The sequence below is a fragment of the Agelaius phoeniceus genome, chromosome 20 (assembly GCF_051311805.1).
Source record: "Agelaius phoeniceus isolate bAgePho1 chromosome 20, bAgePho1.hap1, whole genome shotgun sequence".
Lineage (NCBI taxonomy): Eukaryota > Metazoa > Chordata > Aves > Passeriformes > Icteridae > Agelaius > Agelaius phoeniceus.
Window position 1 is genome coordinate 7,767,753 of NC_135284.1, and position 26,986 is coordinate 7,794,738.

Here is a 26,986-nt window from a genome sequence, read left to right on the forward strand (position 1 = left end):
AGTGCTGCAATAGTCTCTTTGACAAATACATACTTTCTACAGATTCTAAATTTGCTCAGTTCCCAGCCTCTGACTTCTACTACAAGACATTTTTTACCATCTTTAAAAGAGATCAGTGACACTGTGAGTATTGCTTTACTACACCACAGAGCCACTACATGTTTTTACAGCTCTTAACCAGAGAAGTGAGCATTTCTGCACCACCAAAAAGACACAGCATTTCTTTTGCAGCTTTAGAAAGTCTTTCAGCACAAGTGACAAGCCTTTGGTTATGAATCAAAACTATTTTTATGTGGAATATAAAGTCCTTGACCCCTTCTGTGCAGCTGGCCCAGCCCCACACTAGCTGGGCCAAGTACATGGGGGAAGCAGGAGGAAGGGAGACAAACCCCCACATGTATGAACACCACCAGCAGTCTGTAAAAATGTTATCTCAGGACTTTTTCAGGCCAAAAAGAGAACCAGCAGCTATATGCCACTGCCATTTAACAGTATGGGAGGCCTCCTGCCCACAGGGTAAACCTTGGACAACCCAAACAAACTGACAGTATTTCTCAGGAATTTTTCTTTAAACACACATGACCACAGAAATGAGAGGCACTGAGGAAACTTTAATAGCAAAGCTCATCATAATCTTGGATGGGTTGCAAGTTGCTAAACTCTCCCTGACAAGAACAACATAAAGGCATTGTAAATGTTTGTGGTTTCCCAGTGAATCACTGAGTTCTGCATGCATTCAGCTGCTAGAGAGAAGCATGGAAATGACCAGGCTGGGAGGAGTGGCATGTTTTATGGAGCTGAGAAACAAAATCATACCTAACTCCACCCACTGGATTCCTGATGTAATCTTTAAATAAAAAGTGTGTAATGGAGGATCCAGATTATAAACATCTTTAAATTCCCTGTTTTGAACTTGCTTAGATTTTGTCCCTCCTTGACAAAAACAAACAGATCTAATTGTCCTTGTTCAATATAGCAAATTACAGAACAGCCTAAATTGCCATGTAGCCAGCATGTGAGTAAGTAATGAAAGAGGTCATTATTACAGTTACATAGAAACTCCAGGACTGGAATCTCCCATGTCATCAAGTTTAGTCACCACATCACAACATTAATTTGGCTGCTTGGTTCCCCCCACATCAATCCACAAGAATAAAAGTGAATGGCATTTGCTTCTTCAACCTCCTGGCCCACAGATCATCTCCCAGGTAACAGCTGCACCCAAACACTGTCCTCAGGTACAACTTGTACTCAGGAGCCCTGCAATTTCTGTCACTGTTTCTTCTGCACAAAGGATTTTCCAATGTATTTTAAGGTTTCCCTGATGAGCAATATCAGCAAGGCAGTCTGGTCCATAATGTCTGCAATGCACCAGGAGTCACAAGTCCAGTGCACCTCAGCTCTGCTTTTGTGGCCCTGAAGTTCATTCCAACACAGAATTTGCATGACATGTCCTGAAATTAATGTTCACAATACCATTCCATTGTTTTTCCTTTTTCTTTCTTTAACACCTTAAATTGATCTGTATGAGTGCATTCCCTAAAATTCAAGCTGTCTCTCTTGGATGTATACACAGCCTCACTGAGCTGGACCAGGAACATCCCAGTGGCGTTCCAAGAACTCTGGAACCTGGCAGGCACTACTCAGAGCTGCTGCCATCAGCCACAAGGTCTCTAAGACCATTTAAGCTGAGCCCATCCCAGAGTGCAGCTCTGAGACCAAGCAGCAGACAAATGAGAGCAGCACCCATGAGGTGTCACCTGAACTCAAACATGCTGGGGTTTGTTACCTGTGTCACTTGGCTGATGCTCCTGCTGATCAATTCCTCCCACTCCTCCTCTGTAATGAAGAGCTTCAGTTCATGAAGTAGCAGAACTCTGTGGAGAAGCAAACAGGCCATGGCCTGAAAGAGAAAGGGGAGAGAAGAACATGAAACTCTCCAGGGAAGTGTCAGTAATGAAAATACCCTGCTAAGTAAACAGCTGCACACACCATCCAGGGGAGGCCAGCTTACAAAGCTGCACATCCTCACCAAACAGGTGTCACACGCTGATTTGGGCTGGAAGGGAGCCTAAAGATCATCTCTGCTCCCTTGCCAGGGACCAGAACAGGGACATGGACCACTTCCATCCAACCTGGCCTTGGGCACTGCCAGGGATGGGGCAGCCACAGCTTTCCTGGGCAACCTGTGCCAGGGCCCCACCACCCTCACAAGGAAGAATTTCTTGCCAATATCCAACCTAAACCTGCTCTCCTTCAGCAAAAGGCTCTGTTTGAAACCTTCTCCAGCTCATTCCAGAGTCACCCCTCAGGAGACAGGGTGGTGGGGTTTGGTTGAATGCACATATAGAAAAGAGAAGCTCAAAGGGGAGTGCAGGGATCATTACAGTTCTAGATTCAGGCACAAATACCCAAAACATCCTTCAGCAGCTGCTCCAAGGTCATCATTGCCAGTCCCCCCAAGTTTTCAGGCAGCACCTTTGAGTGACTGCACCTTTACTGCGCCCTGACCAATGCAATAGGCACAAATAATAAAAAATAAAAGCTGGCAGGACAGCAAATGCTTCATTTCAAAGGAACACTGGATGGGAACTGCTGTTCAGAGCAGCACTGGGCCTTGCCTGCAGTCAAACTTGCTCATTAAGCCTCTACATTAACACAGCCATGAAAAGAATGGCCACTAGAAAGCAACAGTAATCTGCAATCTTCTTACATATCCTTTTCTATTCCAGAATTCCTGTTTTAAGACTTTCTTAGGTACAAGAGAAAAATGCAGCATTAGTCAAAGGCAAAATAGAGAAATGCACAAAATACAGTAATGAGGATTAGTACAAATAGCTTTGAGGATTTAAGAGGGAAATTTTTGTAGCAGCACAGTTAGTGAGCAAATTCTACTCATAAAACAAAAAAATGTTGCCTCTAGTTGCCATCACACAGACCAAAATTGAATACAGCTACAAATATCAAAAATCAGAAGGATTTACAAGAGCTAATCTCATCCAAAGAAAGCAACAGCTGCTGTTCTTTAACCACATATCACAGAAAACAAATGAGCAAAGTTTGTAAAGCTCCTTACAAAAGACATCATTGAGATTAAGAGTCTGAGACCTCAAAGGATAAAAGCAACCTGGTGATTCCCAACCTGGCCTCCAGGGACCCCTGGGGTCAGAGAAAAACAACCTGAAAAACATGGAGCAGGAGGATAAAAACTTCCATTGGCTCATTTCTAGGGAAAACTCCTATTGGGTTTCTAGGGTTTCAATTTCTAGGGAGCTATTTACTGAATAATTCAAAGTGAGCAAAGAGAAGAAATCCCTGGAATTCCTGGAAGCAGTGTGACCAGCCAGAGTCCTGGGCAGGCAACAGAACATGTCACAGGCTCAAGGAGCTCTGTGTTTCCCACACAACACATTCCAGATGGATACTGGAACACAGGGTGCTCCCTGGAGAATATCAGCACTGGTATCTGTTCCACAACAGATAATGCCACACAGCCTTGTAAGCTTACCTCCAGTTTGCACCAGTATGGCCAGTGAAGAGAACTATCCAAATAGAAAGAGCTTTTATTACACACAGAAATTCTGTTCTTCACTGCAAGGTGAAAATGCAGCAGGGAACCAGTGAGGCCATGTCAGAAGATTTATGCTCATCCAGTGCCAGAGAACACCCCAACACCATCTTCAAGGCAGGCAGGCTTACATATTCCTTGTAATTATGGGGAGGCTGTGTCTTACAGAACAAATCATGGCATGTGTCTACCAAATGGAGTGGAAAGTCACTTCAGTGCAATTAAAAAGAGAATGTGACCCTTGGAGTGGATGAAAGACTGCAATTCATCCTGAAAGGCCCAGGCAGGGTCACAAACCCCCAGGCACCAGCTCTTCTCTGGCAATTACCAACACATTTATACTGCAAGTGGGTGTAGAGCAGAGAGAAGGGTTCTGTGGAGGTGTGCTGGGCTATCTCAGCAGCACAGGTGAACTCCAGAGGCACCAGTGCCAAGGGGCAGCTGGGGAATTGCTCCAGTCAGCAACAAAACCACCCACAGAGCACCTGAGGAGGAGCCAAGCCACCCCAGCTAGTTCCAACCTTTTGCATCAATACTTTCAACCCTTGTCATTTCTCACAGCTCATTATTTACCCTTAATATATTCATGATGTGTCTTTTACAAATGTTTTACCACCAAATCACAGACCAGCAGCAATTTGAAGTTTGGAGAGTACTTCCACAAAATCCAGAGCTGGAGTTCAACCTCTTGACAGCCCAGTTGTGTCTGTCCCTCCTGCCCTCCCCAGCAACACTGGTATTTTAGAATGCCTTACAAGCATTTGGCAATTTTGGAGGCTGGCAGAACAATACAGTCCCCAAGAATGTCAGAGAAGATTCTCTGCATTTTCTCAGTGCCAAATCAAGCCTGCTGTGTTCCTGACAGAGTGTTCTACGAGAGAGCCAAGCACGCTCAACACTTCACAAATGGACAGAAATAGCAGAAGACTCAGGAGTCCCAGCTACCAAACTCCAGTCCAGCTCAGGAAAGAGGGCTGTGATCCCCCCATATGCACAGACTCTGAAATGAGAATGTGTGAGAACAGTTACAAGCAGATGACAGCCAGATTAGAGCTTTTCCTAAAGGGATGTATGCTGCAGTGCATCCTGTGCACTAGAAGCCACTCAGCTGCTTAATCAAAACATTTTATCCTTAATGTCAGTTTTTAAAAAGACCATAAAATAGTAAAAATAGGAAAAAAAATATAAATACAAGGGAAATCTATACAAGCAGGCACAGTAGATAGACTTACAGACTCCCACATATTTGATCAAGCATACAACTAAATAAGGCAGAAAGGCTCATTATCAGTCCATGTGGGAGCAGAGAAACAATAACTAAGGGCAGTGCTGACCCTAAGGTTTTCTGTGCCTTTGTTCATTTCTCTCTTATCTACAACAATTACACAAAATACCACTCTGTGCAAAGGGCTGTGCTTTCTTTCTGGAACAGGCAATGTGCTCTCTGCAGTAACCAAGATGTGCTGGTAATTGCCAGCTGTGCTCACCCACCTCAGCCAGATACTAAAAAGGATCCTAGATACTAAAAAGGGTGTGAGAGGAGTTTGCACACAACCCAGCTTTGTCCTGCACAGGGATATCTGTGCATATCAATATATATATACATGCATAACAATATACAGGCATAACAACACATCTGGCCAAACCATGGAATATGGTAAATATGGATTAAACCCCTAGCAAAGCCCCTGCTCTCCCATTGAAAGCAGGGATCTAGCACAAGTAGGTCACAAGTTGCTCTCCCCAGTCACCAGCCAGGTGAGGTGGATGGAGGGGAACAGATCAAGAGGTTTTCAATCACTGCAGTCGTGAAAGAGAAAAAGAACAGAACAAATAAGCCTTGGCAATACTGTAGAGATTCTGTTTGCAATCCTGAAGAGATGAAGGCATGACCTAAATTCAGAGTTGTTTTTCCATGGAAGAGCACTCTGTTAATATAAGGACATTTGTTTCTGATGCAAAAGTACACACTTTTCAGTCCCAGGTGGTTTAGGATACTGGCTGGAGGTGGTTTTGCAAACAAATGAAAACAACCTGGCACCCAGGCACACTGCTGAGAGAAAAGAGACTGAAATCAGCAGCCACCATGCCCCCATCAGAGGAGCAGGAGCCTTAAGATGTGCCTGCACTGTGACACACCCAAGCCCAGCTCTGAGTTGTCACACAGCTGCTCTGCTGGGTGATCCCAAAGCACTTTGCAGGTTAGAGCTGAGTAACCCTTCCAAATCCCCTGGCAGCCAATTCCAGCTTTCAGGAAAGAGGCTGCAAGTTCACCTGGCTTGCCTCAAGCACATGGCAGGACAAAAACTCTCAGTGAATCTGACCCAGGACAGTGTAAGAGCTTATCACATCTCCTTACACTTTGTAAGGAGTGGGGAGTTTAAATGCTAACCCAAGACATGAAGATGGATTTTCCTCATCTTTTTGCCTGTTATTTTTGCAGCATGAACAAAGTTCATCCACATAAAACTTGCAACCAGTGTGGCAAGAGGATCTCATTCCCTTTATGTTATATATATATATATATATTTAAAGAAAACATTTTACCTGGAAAATTACAGGTGTGTGCAACTCAAATACACTTTTAGAAGTGAAGAAGCATCAGGATTTTTAGTAGTATCAACATTCCACTGCTCTTGGAAGTCCAGGAGAGAGAATTATACAGCTGGTATCACACCAGAGAGGCCACTGATATTCCAGAGCACTGATGTCTCCCTTGTGGCACAGAGCCTGCCCTGCCAGCTCATCTGACTCAGTGCCAGCACACAGCATAGAACAGCAGCTCTCAGTGTGTAATCCTCAGCATTAGGACTATTCTACAGCAACAGGGATATGGCAAAAAATAATTGCACCTCTAGAAATTCTCTCCTCCCAAGCCCTCTGAGACTGCAATCTCATGAATCACATGCTGCATTTGTGACAAATGCTACCAGGAAAGCTGGGTAAAAGAACAGAGGCCAAGATTATGAGTAATTCTAAATGAGTTTTCTTTGAATTTCAGTGAATAATTAAACTATGAAATAAATTCCTCAGCTATCTGTAATTTATTACATGATTAAAATAAACCAACCAACCCACTCCAAAATCCAAAAGCTGCACCTTACAGTGGTATTGGTTACAGGAGAACAACCTGTCATTTATTACCACAGAGCAGGAGATCCAGAGCACCACAGCAAAAGCCTCTTCCAATTACCCTTTTATCTTTTTTAAAAAGAAAACAAAGAGCATCCAAAGACATGAGGCAAGTGCCAATCTACCCCCATTTCTGCTCATACAGTCAAACTATTTTAATTTTACATTCACATTGGAGACAAAGGCTCCAATGAAGCAGTCTTGAGTTTCAAGGCTTCTTATTTCTCAGCCATGTTTGATTCATCCATTTGAGTATTTCTGAGCCCAGGAGCTACAAGTCTGCTTGATACTGGTTTGGGAGCTGAGTCCCAGTTAGGAACTCAGCCTTGAAGGTTATTCAAAAGGACAAATTCTGGGAGGGATGGGACAATAAACCACAACAATGGATCTGTTCCCATTGCCAGCAGGCTGCTCAGAGGCAGTGGCTGTAGGTGTCAGGTGTGCTCTGTGTCCCACACAATCATGGAATGGGACACCTTGAAGCCCATCCTGTTCCACCCCTGCCATGGCTTCCACTGTCCCAGGTTGCTCCAAGCCCCATCCAGCCTGACCCTGAGCACTTCCAGAGAAGTTCTGCCAGCTGCTCTGGGCCCCCTGTGTCAGGGCCCCAGCACCCTCACAGGGGAGAATTCCTAATTCCCAATATCCCACCCATCCCTGCCTTCTGGCACTGGGAGCCATTCCCTGGGTCCTGTCCCTCCATCCCTTGTCCCCAGTCCCTCCCCAGCTTTCCTGGAGCCCCTTTAGGCACTGGAAGGGGCTTTGAGGTATCCCTGGAGCTTCTCCTCTCCAGGTGAGCACCCCCACTCTTCTGGCCTGGCTTCAGCTCTTGGAGCATCTCCATGGCCTCCCTGGGGGAAGACAAAGATTCCTCCCAAATTTAAGTACAAACAAGAAATTATGCTTCAAGATCCTTAACATGTATCCTCACTGAACAAGCATCAAACACCAATTATTTACTTAAAACATACCAAACTTATTTGAATGCTTTAGATATAAAAAGTGAAAGCCAGAGGTGCTCAAGAAACATTTGCCCAGTGACTTTTCCTCAATCCCCAAGATGTCACTGGAGTATCTCTCACACAGCATGTGCACACAGATGTGATTCATACACACTTCAAATCCAACAGGGAGGGAGGACAAGACAAAGCCCTGGCTGTGGCTTAAGAAAACTGTTTTTGGTAACAAAAGCTAATTTTTCCCATTTACCACCACTGAAATAAGGCACACACAAATAGTAGAGCCAAGACTGATATTTAGTAGCTGTCTGAAAGGTTTCAGTGTGGAAAGTGCTCACAGCTTCTGGGGTAAGTCAGGAGAATGTGGCTGGCATGTTCAGCTGTGCAGAACTGCCCATTCAAGGACACTTGAGAAACAACACAACTATTTATTGGTTTAAAAATCAGACATCAACTCTCACCCCAAATTTACCCTGTTATCCCTCTGATTAAGGGACCCAAAAGAGCCTTCCCTGACCCTGTTCCTGGCTGGCACAAGGACATTGTCAGTCACTAGACAGACCCCTGGTGCCTAAAGCACAGTCACAGGGAGCCCACACTCCCACAAAGACCAAGAAAACATCTCCTGTATGATCACCTGGCTCTGGAGCTGAATTCAGTAATTCCTGCTACCACCCAGTGTCCTCAGACCAAGGAAATGGCTTTTTCAAGGCCTTCCCTCAGCCAGCCCTGACAAGGTGTGATGGTGCTGTCCAAGGTCAGCAGAACATGAGCAGGACACAGATGACAATTTCCAGGTCTGTCCTTCTGCCTCCAGAAACAGAGATCACAGAAGAATGCAGAAGTAAAACCTTATCAGAAACCCCCAGCCACCATCCCCTGCTCCCACACCTTCACAGTGCTCCCAGCACCAGGCTCTGGGCCAGAAAGGAGGTTCCTCCCTCAGCCTGGCCTTGCCAAAATAAAAAAAAAAAAAAAAAGATTTTTTTTTGAGATTTATGAGCTCAGGAATAAAATTCTCAGTGCTAAAAAGTGATGAAAACAAATGATGTTTTACAGCTTAAATTAAGTTCCTGCCACAAATGGATGAGAAAAATTTTGTAAGGCTGGGTAATTACAACATGCAAAGCATTTAAGTGACACCTAAATCACATTTTACAACCTTGGACAAGAAAGGCAATTACAGTGTACTCCCACCAAACATCCTAGGTCATCAAACCCTTGGAATCTTCAGTGGTTTGGAGCCAGCCAACCTGCACTGCAGCCCAGCTTCAGGCACCTTTACCTGCTCCTCCTTCCCAGGAAAAATGCAGATTTCCAAAGATCTGTCAGGAACCTTAAAACCACTCACAACAGCTTACATACAATTAGTAAATGGAAATAACTGCCATACAAGACATGTTTTGCTTATTTGGCCATCACCATTGTACAGATGATCTGTTTAGGCCTTCTTGAGCACAAAAATGATGAATGAAAAATGATAAATGATGAATGGGTTTAACTTTTATTCCCAAACCTCTCCCTCTCTCTGGCTGGTTTAAACATGCAGAACAGCAATTTGCAAACCAAAGGGGTTGTGTGTCCTCCTGGGACTGTTAGAACACACATCCATACAGGAATTGCCAGTGCAGGTCAACTTCCCAGTCACCATCTCAGCAATGTCAAAAATGGAAAAGCAATCACCTGCTCATCAGCTGCTGAAGCTGCAGGTGAACTGGATCCCTCATCTCCATGAGAAAGGCTCAAGACCAAGACTCAGGGATGGCAAAAGTGCCTCCAAGTAGAGGAAAACCCCAGGATGTGGAGCTAGATCAGACCTTGGTCCCTACTTTGGATGCTCTACTTTTGGGTTTCAAGTTTTGCTACCTTTCCTCTGAAAAAGAACAAAGCTTCCTGGAAGCAGAGACAAAACTGGCTGTGAAGGAATCTCCATCTTCCTACTCCTCCTGCCAACTCCCTCTCCTCTCTATTTTTATTATCCTTAATAAATCTCTCCACCTGTGGCTCAGATGTCCTGCTCTGGGCAGTAGCAAGAAGTTGAGGAACCTGTTGTGATTCCAGGGCTCTGAAGAGCAGCAGTTGATTGATCAATGAGCTGCTCACCTCATTCTGCTGTGACTGAGCACTTCCCAGACAACAGAAAGTTTATCCCATAAGTTGCACTGGCACATCCTCCTCCACAACCTGAAAATGGCTACAGCATGACAAGCACTTTAACCACTGCTGCTCAGTCTGGCTGAAAATGTGGATTGAGCTCCATCCCACACAAACCATCTTTGTATAATGCAGCTGCACCTGCATGAGCTGTGTCAGCCCAGACCCTACAGGTAAAGGCACTCATTGATTTCACTGACACAGTCACAACAGATGGGTTTTAAATGTACTTGAGACAGCAGAAATGCCAGGACCAGCAGTCCTGGCAGGTTAAATATACAGCCTGCAGAGCATAAACACAGCATTCACCCACACAGGCTTCTTCATGCCCTAAACCATTATTACTTTGTTCAGCCAGGGACTCTGCAAACCACACTCTGCCAAGGAATGGACTTTTTCCATGCTTGGTTCTCCTACCAACAGTGCTCTGGAGGATGTTCTTGCCAGAGGAAAAGCCTCAACTTGCACTTGACAAACCAGAGGGGTCACTTGGGGAGAGTCTGCTCATTGCAGCAGGACATCTGTGCCCAATACAAGAGTGCACAGGTACAGCTGCTTCCTTCAGCCCTGCTCTGTTGGCAGAGAGGAGAGGCAAAAAAATAATTAGAAGACAAATTAAAGCTTCCTTCTATAGTCACCACAGTCTAACAAGATGTAATGGTACAAATAAGAAGTTGCTGTGTTTTAAAGGGAGTAGAGAGGAATCCATACCCACAGAGAGATCTGACAGTGAAGTTTTTCAGAGGATACCTGCATGATAAATACTGGGCAGGTTTTCTGCCTCAGATGAAGGGTCTGCAGGAGATTTGTGCACTCAAAACAATAAACCTATAAAATATTACACAGCACTCCTGGGCCAGGCCAGGTATTAGCCACCAGCTCTGAGTATTTCACTGGCAAACAACAGAATGGTCAGTGTTTGACTAAGCCCTTTTCTGACCCAGAGATGGGGCAACTGAGAGGTGTTTTAAAAACTTTTATTCTATTTTCAGTCTCATGTGAAGGGTGAGACAATACAGATGTTCTAATTAATGCCATCACAATCAGAAACCAGCTAATTGCAATACATTTTAAGTGTTTCTTGGCCTGTCAGCTTTAGCCACACCATGCTGTAAATGCTTTAAACCAATCATCTCAAATCAGCCCTCATGAGCACTCAGGGCTGGGGAAAACCTTGTGCTCTTCTTTCACAGAGGCCAACAGGCAGACCCCTGGGACACAGCAATGCAGACACTGGACTGCTGCTATGGTCAACACAGAGATTTATTTCTCCCTGGGGTAACCACTCACCATATCAGGAAGGCAAATCAGTCTTAACATTTTGCTCAAAAAAAAGGTCAATCTATTATTACCCTAAATTCTTGAGAAATGAAAAGATGCCATAATTAAGTGAGCCATGAGGACACAAGATAAATCAGCAGCAGAGCACAAATTAGCATCCATGAGCTCTGATGGTTTTTTTGCTCTTCCTGTAGTGCAGAGTTACAGGAGTGAAACCCTGGAGGGGAATACTGGTACCATGGAACACACTGAGAGCACAGGAGAAAAGAACAGGAATGGACTCTGGGCAATGCAACCAAGCCTCCCTTTCCCACATTAAAAACAATAATCAGAAAATATGCCCATTTTCTTCTTCTCTCCCCAGTTAAGGATACAGTCACAATTTTAAAAAATAATGTAAAACAATTTGGTTTCTTAATATGACCCTGTTTATTTTGGACCATTTCTACTTTGTTTTTACAAGTTTCTCACTCTAAACATCAGAACAAGAACTGTTCTTTTGTTAAGAAATCAAAGCAAAGACTCTTGCAGGACACCCCAGTATCTGAAGCTCAAAGAAACATGACCAAGAAACCTCTCAGGAAATCATCTAGGACATTCTACTTTCTCTCAACTCTGGCTTTCCTATTGAAAAAAAAAAAAAAAACAACCAAACCAACCAGCCCCAGAGCTTTAATTTTGTCAATTTCTATTTATTTATTACTTTTCTATTGTAGTATTGAACACCAAGAGGCTCCACTGACACCTCAAGTTATTCACACACAGTGGTAAGACCAAGACCAAAGTTGCCTCACCCTCACTGGTCCTCCCAACACTTTCCAATCCAGTTGTCTCCTCTGCACAGCCAAACCCTCCATTCAGAGGAGACTTGCAGCAGGATTTTCTTGAGGCAATTCAGAAAGCAGCTACAGCATAATGCTGCCTATTTAAGGAGACTTTGCTGAAGCCTAATTTAATAATTTAGGAGACTTAAGAGCAGCACATGTTTAAAAAAAGCCCATGTTGCCTAGGCACTGTGTGCTTTTAGCTGCTGCCCCTGATACACCAGACCAGGCTTGATGTTGCAAGAACAAAGGTTTTCATCTTTTGAGAACATTTATCAGTAGATAATGAGAAATTAGAATTCCAATTCACTCAAGCATCAGCCACTGAAGTTTAGCCTTCATACAGTATTAAAAAAGGTACTTGCACAGTAAAATTGTTAGCTTGGAATATTGAAATGAAAAGCATTGCTAAGCAAAAAAAGAAAAAAGTTGGAAATTGTACTGGGCTGAACTTTGAAGATTCATGGTTTTGGATGCTCACCAGCAGACCTCTTTTCATTTTGCAGAATCCATGGAGAGAGGCAGGATGACAAGACAGAGGGCACAGTCCCCTTGGGGAGAGGGACAGGGCTGGAAACTCTGCTCTGTGTGGAGGCTGCTGAGAAATCCTGCAGGGACACCTGAGCCCCTTTCTTGTGTTCAACTTCTGCACAGTGGCATTTGAATCTGTGCCAAGGGAGAGCAGGAAGAGAAGCAGCCCAACCCCACTACCCCCACAGCCCCATACCACAACAAAAATGGACCAAAATTTGGTACAGACACCTGGGGACATCCTTGTCACTGAGCAGAGCCCAGACTGCCATTTCACTTTATGCTGCAGGAGCCCTAATCTTATTTCACTTGCCAACAAAACACCCTTCCAACACACCTCCTAGTACTCCCACAGCAAGATCTCACTGTAAAGAGAACATAAATCATTCCCCAGAACTTCAACAGGATTCTATCCTGATTTTTTTTATATTTTTAACATTAATATATCTTGAGTCCATAGGACTGAGAGTAGCTCATTTTCTCACACCACAGCCACTTCTTCCCCTCCTGTGTTTGTTATGCCATTATTAAATACATGGCAATGACCTTGTCTCTGAGCAAATTTATCCCATTTGCTCCACACCAACACCTACTTCTCAAACTGTTGGAGGAGCTGTGTTTGAGAGGCTGAGCACAACACACTTGGGTGGTTCAATCTCTTTTTAAAAACTATCAACTCCCCATGTGTCAGATGGCAAGTTTAATTTAGTAGGCTAGGAAATTACTCAGAGTTGGAAAATCACTGCAATATGGTTTAGATCTAACTCAGCAAGTCCATCCTACATGCAGGGTTGTCACTGCTCTGGAGCACTTCCCTCCTTGGACAGCTCTCACCAGCAGCTGTGTCTACAGCAAGAATTAGAGCTTCTGTGACCTTTTTATTTTCTTCTTTCTTCCCAGCAACCAACTAGAATGTTTCCTCCATTTGCTACATGATCATCAACACAATCAGCTGAACAGCAGTTAGCAGAATAAATACAGCTTAGATCTCCAGAATCACAATAAAGAGGTAAACAGAAGCTTTTTCATGCTCTGCTTTGCTACACTGAGTATGGTGGAATATAAAGATAACAGGGCAGTGTCTCTGTGCCAGTCAATTAATGCCTGGTGTCACTATGGATTTGTTTGTGGGCAATGCAGGCAAGTGTCTGACACTTCTGGCAAGAGACAGAGGCCATTAGAAGGCACCAAGAAGTATAACAAAAAAACCCCCAAACCTGTATGAAGGGAAAACAAACAAACATAAACAGGTCACAGCATGTATGATGCTCCCAAGGGACCCTGCAGACTCAGTGACAGGGGTCCCACATTAAACTGAAATATACCACAAACACACCAAGTTCTCAATGCAAATACAAGTAAAAACTCATGCCATGGGATTTTGAGCACTCAGCTTTAAATGCAGTCAGGAGGACCTGAGAAATGTAAACACACCTTTTTGAATTTTCAACCATCTCACACAAGTAAGAGAGAAACACAGCTTAGAAAGCAACTCCTCAGGGAGACACGTTCTGCTGTGGCATCAGACACCTTTCCAAAGAACATCAGAGACTATTTATAGATGCTGTCAATGTTCTCCTGCTCAGCAAAGGAAAATGTTTTTTCTGTGCAATCCCACTGCAAGAAGCACTCTCAAAAATGCAAGGTTGGGATGCAATAATCCACATGCACAAGCATCCTAAAGGTCTGGGAACTAAATACAAAAATGTAGAGCACTCTGGCTCTGACCCAGCAAAGCATTTCAGCATTCAACTGCTTTCCCTTCCACTTCAGTGGACAGTTTGCATATCTAGAGCTAGCTCATGTCACAGGGCTTTGCTGGCTTGTGATGAAATAGATCAAAAATGCCCAAGAGCCCACCCATAGCTCAGCTTCACCTTGCAAAACACAGACTCTCCTTGACCATCCCCTTACACAAAACAAAAACAGCAACAGGACACTGGCTAGAGCCAAAGCATGTCAGTTTGACATGGATTTTCCAGCTGCAAATGATTTCATTTTATTGAGGAGAGGGCACATACTGACCCCAGGAAGATGAAAAGGATGGATTAGACAGGCAGCAGCCCCTCCAGCACTGCATCCCTTGGATCTCAGTGCCTGGGGACAATTCACCTCCTGAATCTGACCACAGTGACAGCTGAGAGAGGACACAGGCACAGGGGGTGTGCCCTGTGCCAGGGGACAGAGGAGCTCTGAGGGAAGGGAGCCTTTCACTCATGGCCCATTGCTCAGCTCTCACCAGCTGCCTGCCCAGTGCTCACTCCTCATGCAGAGGAGGTAGAGCTGAACTGGTGCTGGTTCTTATCTGGGGAGGTTTATTTTGTTTCATTTTTAGTAACAGCTTATGCAAAATGTTCCACAACAAGCTCTTCCTGCACTACCTGCTGGCAGCTATCTGTGAGCACACAGGCAGGGCATGGTGCATTAACGTGGGGATCCATTCATCTCCCCCAGCATGAAGTGAAATACTCCCAAACACTCACACAGAGGGGTGCTGGCTTCTGGGGCTTTGCAGCACTTTCACTGCTCTTGCTGCATTAAAGTTTAATTAATTTTTAACTTAGATATTTACACAGAACATAAACTGTTCAGAAGGACAACTGTCAACCAGCCAAGACCTCTTTGGCAGGAATTGGGGATCATATTTTACTCTTCTGGTGATGGCAGCTCTGGCACAGACCTGCTTCAGTTCTGTAAAATTCTGTCTATATATGTTTGATCCCTTTAGGGAGACTGCCAAAGCACCAAGATGAATTAGCAACTTACCTAAAATACACTCTCTATCAGATAGATCTTAAAGGGTTCCTTGACACAGACAGCTTTATAAAAACACATTCTGAAATACTAATGAATCTGTATGACATAAGATGACATTTTGAACTCTGTCTCAGTGCCCATTCTCATTTCCACACTAAGTAAAATTACTTTTATTAGTTTCATGACAGCTCTGCACTTACATCAGCTCTGCAGAGTTCCAGCCAAATCACAGAAAATAAACTCACTTGATGGACAAATACAGCCTCATTATGCTTCCAGCTACTGCAACATCCTCAATTAATATAGCTTTGAATGTAAATAAGAAGGCAGGAATGTATTCAAATGGATGTGTGACCACAGTGCAAAAGTAATTGCAGAGGCTCTCAGCAATTGTGTTGATGTGTGCACTCCCAGTGCCTTTCCCAAAGGAAAAGAACAAGGGATGGACATGAAAACATTTCTGTAAGCCCATGGAGAAAGTTTCACACTAAAAGAGGTTTTAAGTGTCTGCCACGAGCAAGATGGACACAACACCTTACTCCTGGCAGCAGTAATTTTCATTTATCAGTGCTCATTTCCAAACTGGTTCCAATGCTGCTGGCCACCAAGCTGGAGCTCTGAGGGAAAAGCAGAGCTGTTGCAGGCCAGGCTTCCAGAGAGGCTGTGCTCCAGGGAGGAGCCCTGGCCTGCAGGAGCCTGCACCAGCTGCACAGCTGGGAACTGCAGTGCAGGGAGCCACACTTGTCCCTCTTCACCTCATCCTCATGCTCACCAGAGAGAGCTTTTAGGGTAGAAACATTAGTTCATGGACTCATGCAGTCCCCATAAATGGGAATGGGGGGATACTGCAGTGAGAACCTCAGCACAATTACCAGTGCAGCCCTGAGGGGTTTGTGCTGCAACAGCCCAGGACTGCACAGTTACAGAATGAGATGTTACTGTAGCTCTGCTCATCAGACCAATACAGCTAAAAATAAACCAGGAAGACATTCCTCACCTAAGGCTCAGGAGGGTTCTGGTATGTAGCTGAGTCATGCAATAATCATTAAATTAAACACATCTTGATCCCTGCTTTATGCTCCATCAGCACAAACTAAAAAACCAGGCTTTTGTGCATATTGAAAGAGCAACACTACACCCACTGAAACAGGCACAAGGAAATCTGAAGGTCAAGGTCTCCTGGAAAGCAACTGCAGCAGTGAGAATGAATTGTCCTAAGAGAGGAGGAAGTGAGGACTGGCTCACACACAGAATTTGAGAGAACATGTTTAGTGCTTGTGGAGGACATCAGGCTGACAGGAACATCCCTCATCCATGAAACAGCACAAGCCTCCCCCATGCTGTCAGCACCACTCACTTTCTGCTGGCTAATTGCACTGCCAGTGAGATATCTGTGCCAGACACTCAGCACAATCCCCTAGCAGCAGGACAACTCAAAGGGACAATGCAAGCTCCAGTGTCACTGTCCCATACCAGTTATCCCTGGGTCTCTTTCCCCAGCTGCCATTTGTGCTGAGCACTCAGAGCACCAGTGTGTGCCTGGTCACTGCCCCCCAGGAATGGCAGCTGCACTTCACTCTGCTGTAGCACCTTGTGTGTAAAAGGAACCTCTCAGACCCACCTGGATGTACCAAAACATTGTGATGTGGGCACTGGCCCCATTCTCCTGCCACTGAGGACATTTCTGCAAGGACAAGGTCACAGTGTGACTGATTGTTCAGACCTCAGGCTGCAGAACTGCATTCAACAACTTAGATGAGACTGCACTACAAAGTCACTCTTTACCTCTTTCTTCCATTTTTTACTTTAACTTGCAGCACTTCTCCCACTCTAAAGGTCCTCTTTAAAGCTTCACAGTTGCTGCTTGCAATCAAGTGATTTTGTGTAGTTTCTAGTCACTTCTTTCTACAACAGAGAACACTGCAAGGACACGTGGCAGGGATGAGGCAGGCCATATTCTGAGAAGAAAGTACAGCCTTAAGTTATATGTTGGTTTAACATACATATGGGATGGTAAGGATCAACAAAAGTTTGTGAAAGGCATCCCAACTGCTACTGTAGAAAAAAAAACAAAATTAAAAAGCCCACAAACAAAACAAAACAAAAAACCCACCCACACCATCACAAACCCCACCAGATTGCTCAGTTCAATAAATAACTGACAACCAAACACTATTTTTTTAAAGCCTGAAGCATTTTAACTTTCACACAGGCATGTTTGGGACTTCAACTTCCCACTTGAAGAAAGGCAGAGTTTGAAAACAGGCCAGCCAATATCACTGAGCATTCTGAGCAGCAGCTGCCACAGGCACAATGCATCTGAACCAGCAGAGGGTCCTGCAGCCAGGGTGGCTTCACAATGGGTGAGAAGTCCAGCTGAGAAGCATGAACTGCCTGGAACAAGGTGATTTTGCAGACCCACTCTCACACACATCTTGTATCTTTCTGCTGTAGAGGTTTAAACAGGTAATAAATGAATTCAGGGGGGGATGACAACCCCCTTTCCCTGGTCAAAACATCCCTTGCCTTTGTTTCCCCACCCACAAATAACACCAATCTCTCCATCTCTTTCCTTTTCCAGGGAAACTGCTGCATTTCTGTCTCCTGCAGGCATCTGTGCCTCAGTTGTAACATCAGAGGAGCAGAGCTTGGCCACAGGTACAAGCTTCAGTCCCAGTAAGACTACTGCAAATTCACCTTTACAGTTTAAAACTTGTTACACAGGTTGAGCTTACTGCTGAGAAAACCAACCCTATCACTGTCAGCCACACTTAAAACTGCCTTGAGAGCTCTCACCCCCCCCAAAGTGTTGTTTTATCTCACAAATTGCTTCAACACGGAGCTGAACAACCTCACTGCTCCTTTAGGCATGTAGGAACAGTGTCAGAGGAAAAGGGCTGACAATGTCACTCACAGTAGCTAAAGTTTTAAAGCTTTCTTTTCTTTTGCTAAACTCTGCATCAAGATGCAACCTTGAAATATCTCCAAAACACTCCACAGCAAACACCCAGGTCAAAGGAAAGTAGCTCTCAGAAAAACATGGAGCACCCATCCAATAGCTACAAACATCTCTGCTTGTAAATACACAGCACTGCCACTGAGGGTTTGCTGCTCTCCAGGGTTTAGAGGTGACCAACTGAGGGACACAGGATGCACAGAAAGGCTGCAGCACTGCAAGACACAGTTGGCTGGCTCATCAGCCAGTCCACATTTGTATCAGAGATTGTTCTCTCCTTTACAATATTCTTGTACTGAGTTCACAGAAGCTATAATTTCATGTTAATGAGCACTGCCTCTGATGAAATAAATCACAGCTTTCAGCCAGACACTCCTGCCCCTGCACAGACTGTCTCTCTGCTGTAAGTGACCTGACTGAAGTTAACTGAAGTTAGCAAAAGGGGGAGAAAAACTACATGGGCAAGGGCAAGGGAAGTTTTCAGCCAAATCACCCTCATGTCCCATTTTGTGATGTAAATACAGGAACACCTGGGCAGCAGGCAGGCAGAGAGGTCCCCAGGAAAAATGGCTGGGGCTGGAGAGGCCAGGCTGCTCCTCTCCAAGCTGCTGAGCAGCATCTGAATGGCTCCTGCATTTCCCACAGGATCTTCTCTGCTACCCCTGCCCAGAAACTGAGTTGGACAGACCTGCAGCAGGCACAGGAACAACAGGGCACACACAGTCCAGGTTTGCTGTTTCTTAACCAGCCCCCAGTCTTGCTGCACACAATGTTCTGCAATCACCTCAGCCAGGCTGGTCCAGGGCAATCACTTAAGGACCAAGTTTAACTTTACACTAGAGGGCCCAGCAAGAGCAGAGCTTCTCCAAGTAAGAGCTGGGCATGTAGGCCAGTGGCCACAGCATCTTACTTACAGGCCCTAAAAAGAGGGACCAGGCTGGCAGACCCCCTGCCTCCATGCTGCTCTCACAAACCTCCCAGGTATAGAGGATGAGCAGGCAGAATTAGTGTTCTTCACTAATCATTTTCATTTTGTTCCCAACTACCTTAAAGCTCAAGCTGAAGGTGCCTCTCCTTCTCCCCCAGGCTGGCTGGGACAGTGGGCAGCAGCCCTGCTGTAAATACAGGAACAGCCAGAGCTGAGCCTCCACCTTCCTGTGCAGAGCATGGCTCTTCCCAGCTGCTGTGGCCCTGGGACACCCTGCTGAAGCTGTCTGCACAGCCAGGAAATCAGAATCCCTGTGGGATCAGCTGTCCATAGATGCAGCAGCCATACCCAGAACAATCAGCACTAACAAGGGGAGTGTTAGAACAGGAACTAAGGCTCCAGTCCCTGGGACTAAGCTAGTTTAATGATTACAAGCCAATAGTCAGGGCTAAAAGTAGAAGACCACCCCACCTGCCTCTCAGTCATCAGGGCTGGCCAAATGCAGAGTATCATGAGAGCTTTGGTGTTTTCAGGACTCTTGAGTTAGTACAGCCCTTTTGGAAGCTGAGTCCTTCCAACTCATTTCCCAGAGCCTGCCAGGGAGAAGTTACCCCCCTGCTTTACCCACATCACTTTGCCACCTAGCCTGACTCCTACCCTACCCCCTAGGATACCACCAAAACACATTTGCACTGAGAATCAGTGGGAAATTTAACTGAAGACCTGACAAATTGGACATTTGATGCTGGGAAGCCAATATTCCTGAAAAGGAAGCACTGTGTGAAAAATGTAAAGCTGTAACTCCAAGCTGCACAGGCTTTCCAGAGCTCACTTTCCATGTGCCTCTGTTTGAACAGCAGTATATCCATGTTCTGTGCCCAGCTCCCACACACTCCACATGTCCTCCCCTACTCCTCCCACCCACAGGCAAACAGGCTCTGCAAACAAAGCTCAAGCAGCTTGGTGGAAGCCCTGGAAGAAGGAGAATGCTATTCCCTGTGGAGAGACAAAGATAATGGAAGCTCCACATAATGGAGCTGTCTGCTTGGGATGCTGTTCTGGTCTCTTGAGGATGGGATCAAGTATGTGCCTTACAATTAATTTGTTGTTTGTGTAACACATCCTTATTACCATCCACTGAAATTATTAATAGCTCAATTCACTCTTTTTTTTTTTTTTTGGTCTTCTTTAAACCAAAGCCATTCCTGTTGGGTAAAGCTGCAATTTACACTGACAATGTAAAGCAGCCCTACTGTGAACACATACCTACCCTTTCACATTCCCACCAATGATCAGAAACAATAAAGCAGCTATTTATGACACAGGGAGATCAATCTAGGATGTACTTCTGCAGGGGACAGACACAGGGTACAGCTGGGGGGTGGGAAAGTTTGAGACAGTGCTACTGGCCCAGAGGGGTTTTGGTTATTAACTGTGTGGAAGGCCCCCCCAGTGCAGTGAAAACCCAGACAGGCCTCATTCCCTGCTCCAGAACACTGAGCTGTGCACTCACCCTGCAATGTTTTATTGATAAGGCTCCACTAATTTTGTGTTAGTCAGGCAACCAACCATCAAAAATCAGATCTGTGGTACAGGTGGTTTTCAACTAAATACAGCAGCACACAGACTTTAAAATGCAGGAGAGATAGCAAGGACAACAGACTCAAGAACCTGACCCTGAGGCAGCATGAGGAGGCAGGGACCACAGCACACTCCATCAATACCAAGGAACATCTTAGCAAGAAGGAGGTAATCAAGGAATAAGCAACTGGAGTCAGCCCCCACCACAATCAGGCCTCAACCCTGAGAGCTGCAGGCAGTTTTTGAGGGAGATTCTACCAAAGAACCCCAATGATTGTGGACATATTGTGTGGCACTTCCACAGCTTCACACCCCTGAAGCAGCAAGGCAATGTTTGCAAAAGCTCTGCCCTCCTTGAAAGCCACTTCCAAAACTGGGCAGCCCTAAAAGCATATTATAAACATATTAAAAATCATCTGAGCTGCCATGGTTAAGTTACTTCTCTGATTGACTGTTCTACAGCTTTGTTTGTTTACTTTCATTCTTACCTGCTGATGTTGCCTGGCTGCTGCTGTGATAAACTCAACCAGAGTATCTACTAATGGCTTACACATGATCTGTAACAAAGAAAGACACAGGTTCTCATTAGTGGTTTGCTGACAGGTTTGTTTTTCAAGCAAAATAGTCTATATTTTACACAGCCTCCTGAGTAACAAGAAAATGACACAAGAAAGAGAAGCACCCAGAAATCAGCAGCAGTTTATTTGAAAATTAACAGCTTTTTTCACACCAGCTCTGAGTGAAATCTTGATCACAACAAAAAGCAGCAGCAAAACTTTTCACCTCTTTTCACCTGGAAAAATCAGGCAAGCATTTTTTACTCCTTGTGTTCAGCTAAGTGAAAACTAAAGTCTGCATCTGGCTGACAATTTCTGTAGTGTCTATTCCCATTGTGCACAGCCCCAGACCCAGGCAAAGAAGAACATGTTGAGTTGTAGCCAGGTGTGGGTTGGTCTCTTCTCCCAGGGAACAAATAACAGGATAAAAGGAAAGGACCTAAGGTTGCACATGGGGAGGTTTACATTAGGTATAAGGAACAATCTCTTCACTGAAAGGGTTGTCAGGCACTGGCACAGGCTTCTCAGGGAAATGGTTGAGTCACCATCCCTGGAGGTATTTAGAAAGACTGTGGATGTGGTGATTTTAAAAGATAAATCCACAAGGAACAGTTATATGGATTCTAGAGGTTTTAGAAATCTGTAGATGGGATGTTAAGTTTGCTGTCCATGTGGGCAACACACAGCCCTGCTCTCCCTCCATTTCTCAAACAAGGCAAGATGGGCTGGTGCCCTAAGAAAGCTGGCAAGCAGAACTCTCTGCTGGATGGAGTCCTCAGTCTGAAAGCATCCTGTCCCAGTTACATCTCCTCCCACCCTCACATCAGACATCAATTCTCCAAGGTTTGGAGAAAGGGCTTCTGGCAGCTGTCTCTAGCTTGCTCTGACCTAAAACCCCCTGAAGAATTGTGACATTCAGGCCCATGGCCTGTTTCTTAAAAACTGGCTGTCCTCATTGAGGAGAGCAGCCCCAGGCTTAGGTCAAGCTTGCAGGAAATACATCAAACATTTCAGACACTTGCACTGTCTGAATATCAGGCTTGAAGATTAGATTCCAATTAGACTTCACACTCTTCAGCCTTCTTGGAAGAAAACTGAGAAACTGAGCATGCAGTGGGAGCAGAGCTGGACAGGAGCTACCTTGGTTGTTCAAACAAGGTGACCTTTGCCTGTGTGCAAACCTTGCTCATCCATGTTGTCTTAAATAGTGGTAAAAATTTAAAGCTTCTTAGGATGTTTTAAAGAGCAGCCTGCTGTTCACCTGCTTTCTGCATGCAGTATCCCAGTCCAAACCATAAATAAGATCCTGGCCTCCTCCAGTGTTGTTATAAAAACTGAGTTTAAGAGTCTGAGCAGGTGAAAATCCAAGGGAACCTCACAGCAATTTCAAAAGTCTGCAATAAAGCAGAGAAGTTTCTCTCCCTACTTTGCCCAGAATTATAATCATACTTTGGAGGCACCAGAAGACAACAGAGCCATCAGCACTTACTGGGAAGCGTTTGAAGAGATCATGGAACATGGAGCATGTGAGGGGACTGTTCCTTTTGCTGAGGAACTGGGTCAGTGCCTGCTGATAGACAGCAGCCACCTTCTTCACATTCAAACAGCCTGGGTTCAAAAGCTGGAGGGAAGAAAACAAAATAAAAGCATTTCCAGTAAAACACAAGAATGAATCACTAACCATGAATAAATTAATTTTCATCAGTTCTAAGAGGTTTTCCCAACAACTAGTTATGCTTGAGATATGACACAGAAACATGAATAAACAACCAAGTGGGCCCCAAATATGCTCTCCCACATGACCTTGTCACTGAAGGGCAGCACAGCTTCCTAGCAGGACTGCACACACTCCATGCAGTATGGGGGCTGTGCTCTATGTTTGTGGTTGGCATGTCTACTACACAAGGCTCACAGGGCACTGCAAGCCCATCCTGCAGTAGCTGGGCTGTGCACATGGTGTTGGTTCTCAGCTGAAGAGCTCCTTGTATCTGTATATTTTAGTGTATGTACATATCTGTATCTACATACACTTAGTGTACCTAGGAGTCCTGGACATAGGTGCTCCACAGACAAGCCCTAGCACTGCTCAGGGATCCAGCAATCCCAAAACTGTGTCCATGCTCCAATATCCCCCTCTGGTGGGGAATGAGAATCCCAGACACACAGCAACCAGCTGAGACCTGCTCAGGCTACATGGATCTACACAAACAGGAGTCACTGCAGAGCCAGGTGTGGAGCACTGCATCCCAACATTCCTGACTGTTCTCACACTGCCAGGGCAGAACTGCTCTTTGGGAAGAGGGAAAAATTCGGGCCCAGGAGGAAAAAGCTGTGATCTTCACAGCAGTGAACCTTTGCCCAAGGAATTTTTCCACAGCCCCATGGAAATCTAAAGTGAAGTTAATGTGGTGTGCTGTTCCCAGGTCAAACTCACACTGCTACTGCAGCTGAACACTAAAGGCTAAAGTGGAACAAGGAAGATGGGTCTTGAAATATGACCTCAGTTTTTTCTAGGTGAGTGTCTCTACTTAGCACTTATTTGATACACACACCTGCAGGGGAAACAATTTATTTCTCCTTCCATGCATACATTTACTAAAAAAAATTCTTCTATAGCTTTTCCATAAATTTGGCTACTCCATCCTAGTGTCTGCTCTAGTTCCACTTTCCTCCTTATCATTTGGCTACTCCATCCTAGTGTCTGCTCTAGTTCCACTTTCCTCCTTATCAAAAAGCTCCAAATTATGCTCACAGAGCACAGCTCACTGGAAACACACAACACCTCTGTCTCTGGTTCCCCACTGCAAAACCTCCCTGGCCTCAACACAATGTCAGTCAGCATCAGCAGCATGACATGAGCTGAGCTGTCATTTCCCTCAAACTGGCAGCTCATGTCAGCTGCTGGCTCTGTCCCTGCCTGGCCAGGACCAGAGCACTGCTCCCACTGGAATAAGAGGCTTCCCTGTGAAACTGCACAAGGGTGCTGTGAAGCATGCCTCACTCTAGCCTTAAAGTCAAGGATGTTGTTTATATTCTCCCCAGATCTGCACAGGCCCAGCACTGCACAGGAGCTCCTTGGATTAACACCCTCCACCTCTCCCTAAGCCCTAGAAACACTGGCTGTCTGTTCAGCCTCCAGCAATACTTCCATGTGTGTAATTTCCAGGAGGGAGCTCTGTTTGTTTTTCTACCCCACAAGATGTCAGCAAGATGAAGGCACTAATTCCTGTGATCAATGTGAGGGGTTCAGAGGCAAGGCCAGGGTCAGCTGCTGAGACTGAGACACTGCTTGCTGAGTTTCTAGTGGAGGTGACTGGAGTGGGCTGCCCAATATAAAGGGTCACCTACTCTGAGACCTGTGAAATGCAGCAGAGACAGTAGGTGAAAGGGGATCAGACTAAGGGTCTCCTAGTAATGGACACCTGCAGCACAATCAGATGAAGTCTCCCTTCAAACAACTACAACTGAAATCAGGGCGGCTCCAAACACTCTTCACCCTTCACCTTAGCCCAAACCTCAGGGGAATAGGAGTTTACTCTCATCCACCACTGTTGTGTGTCTTCCTGCTCCTCAGCAGCCTCTGGAAAAAACTCAAGAGTGACTGCCAGGAGTTTAATGGAAAAACAGCATATCAGGGAGGAGAAAGCACAAATACACATGAGGCTTCTTTGGACATCAACCTGGATTCACTGAATCAGCAGCTCCTGTGCCTACGGGCAAGCAGGCAGGAAAGGGTGAAAGCCAGGAGGGTGAGGGCCAGAAAGGGATGGGGAACTTTTCAGTGACATGGAAATCAGATAGACAGGTACCTGCAAGCAGCAGGGCCAGTGACAATGAACAAGGAAGGCCCACCTGCAAAACCAGGTAATGCAGCTTTACTGGCAAAAACACAGCCTCAGGAGCAGCCTCATGTCTTACCTGACATGCCTGCTTTGCTCTGCTGTCACTCTGTTTCTCAGGCTCAGGGGGAGGAGCAGTTGAGGATGTGTTTCCTTTCAACACTTTGAGCAGGTACAATGAGGCACTATAAAAGAAAAGGGGAGAACACAGCAGTTAGCACAGTGCCACAGTGAAGCTACCTAAGGGCAGAGGCCAAGAGGCACAGGCAGCTTACTCTGTAGCAAAGATGGTTACAGAATTTGAGAGGGTCCCATCTCTCAGTCTAACCCACTCTGGCCAGACCTAAAGACAGAGAAACCTCAGGAAGCTGAATAATTTCATTATGTGTCATCACAGTCAGGTATCTCCACTGTCAGCCTGGCTTCCTCAAGCTCATGCTTTTGACTGGCACTGCTGGAGGAGTTCTGCACCTTGCCCAGGATTTCTGAGCCTGCACAGCTCAGCCAGTGCTGCAGCATGGCCTCAGCCTCAGCTGCCACACACTGGAGAACTCAGGCTGGAGAACTCTCCATTGGGACAGCATGCAGACCTCTGTGCTTGTGGGAAATGCAGAATTTATTGGGCACTGCTCCACTGAGGACTGGCACTGCTGGGAAGCTGCCAGGGAACTGTGCAGCACACACAGCCAGCCCCATGTTGCCAGAAGTACCACGGTTCCTGCACAGTCATGGGGGAGATGTGCTGCAGAGCCAACAATGTCCAATGGCACTGGGTTGACCATGCAGCATGGTACCCACTGCACACACAGCTGAGCTGAAAAATCCCAGATTGAGTATGAAAACCCTCATGAAATTGGCTGCATGTCACAAGAGAGCCTGCTGGTAAATAGCACTCCTTTCTACAGAACAGCAAGATCACTCATCTTTCTAACAAATATGTATCTGGCTTATCCTAATTTTCCTGTATTCTACAGCAAAGGAGAAAATGCTGGCATGTACAGGAAGGACTCAATGGCTATTGCCCTCAGTGTGCTATCATGGAGACAGCAAACATCACATTTAAAGAACAATCATCACAGGTTAATAAGGAAATACACTCATCCCCCACTGAAGCACACACACTGCATTACTCCCAGAGGAAGCCTCAAGAAAGCATTTCCCAGCAGCAGCACTGTACCAGACCATTTCTGTATCACAGAAGCTATAAAAGACAATCACCAAAAAATAGACATAGCTGAAAATGCTTCAGACTGCCAGGACTGACTAGTCCTTATGCAAGACACAGATGCTGGTATGAAGCCTTCTGAAAGGTTCTTGCTTCCCAGACCTCTAAACACACAACATCACACCTGCTCAGATGTCACAGCATCAGTAGAGAAGCTCCTTGTGAACACTCACCTGAAGTAGTAGAGAGCCACTGCAGAGTCAGTGTGCTTGCAGGCTTTCTTGACCAGTCTCTGCACTAAGGCATGCACATCCTCCTGCAGGGAGGCCACTCTCTTGCAGTACTGCTTGTTGCGGCACAGCGAGTTCCTGCACAGCATGAAACAAACACCAACATCACCCACAGACAAAACTCTGGGAGCAGATGGCCAGGAGCACTTAGCACTTGTCAGGGTGAGGGAGAGCAAAAGCAGAACTCAGTGAGTGCTAACAAACAATGCTAGCAGACAAGCCCTGCAGCACATGGCTGTGGCAAGAAAGGTGAGGACTCTGAACACTCCTCACCTTCAAGCACAAATTCAGGCTTCAGAGATGACTTTCCCTCAGAGCTCCCACAAAGGGGACTGACTACCTCAAGCTTGTTACTTCACAACTGGTTCTCAACTGGGGAGAGAGCAGCACTGAAAATGCTTTAGAGAGTGCTGAGGATGTCAAGAAGTGGTGCACAGAGGACAGATGTGACACACTATGCATTC

At 45.5% G+C, this 26,986-nt stretch overlaps 1 protein-coding gene across 1 annotated transcript in view; it reads right to left on the minus strand.

Moving 5' to 3' along the window:
* Positions 1-26,986, minus strand: part of MYBBP1A (MYB binding protein 1a) — a 54,463-nt gene that overhangs the window by 12,926 nt on the left and 14,551 nt on the right. Inside the window, exons 20-24 of the mRNA XM_054647002.2 lie at positions 26,466-26,600; positions 25,147-25,252; positions 22,718-22,849; positions 21,160-21,228; positions 1,790-1,903 (exon numbers count right to left, since the gene is read on the minus strand). Of these exons, the coding sequence (XP_054502977.2) occupies positions 1,790-1,903; positions 21,160-21,228; positions 22,718-22,849; positions 25,147-25,252; positions 26,466-26,600 (556 nt within the window). The remainder of the gene's footprint in view (positions 1-1,789; positions 1,904-21,159; positions 21,229-22,717; positions 22,850-25,146; positions 25,253-26,465; positions 26,601-26,986) is intronic.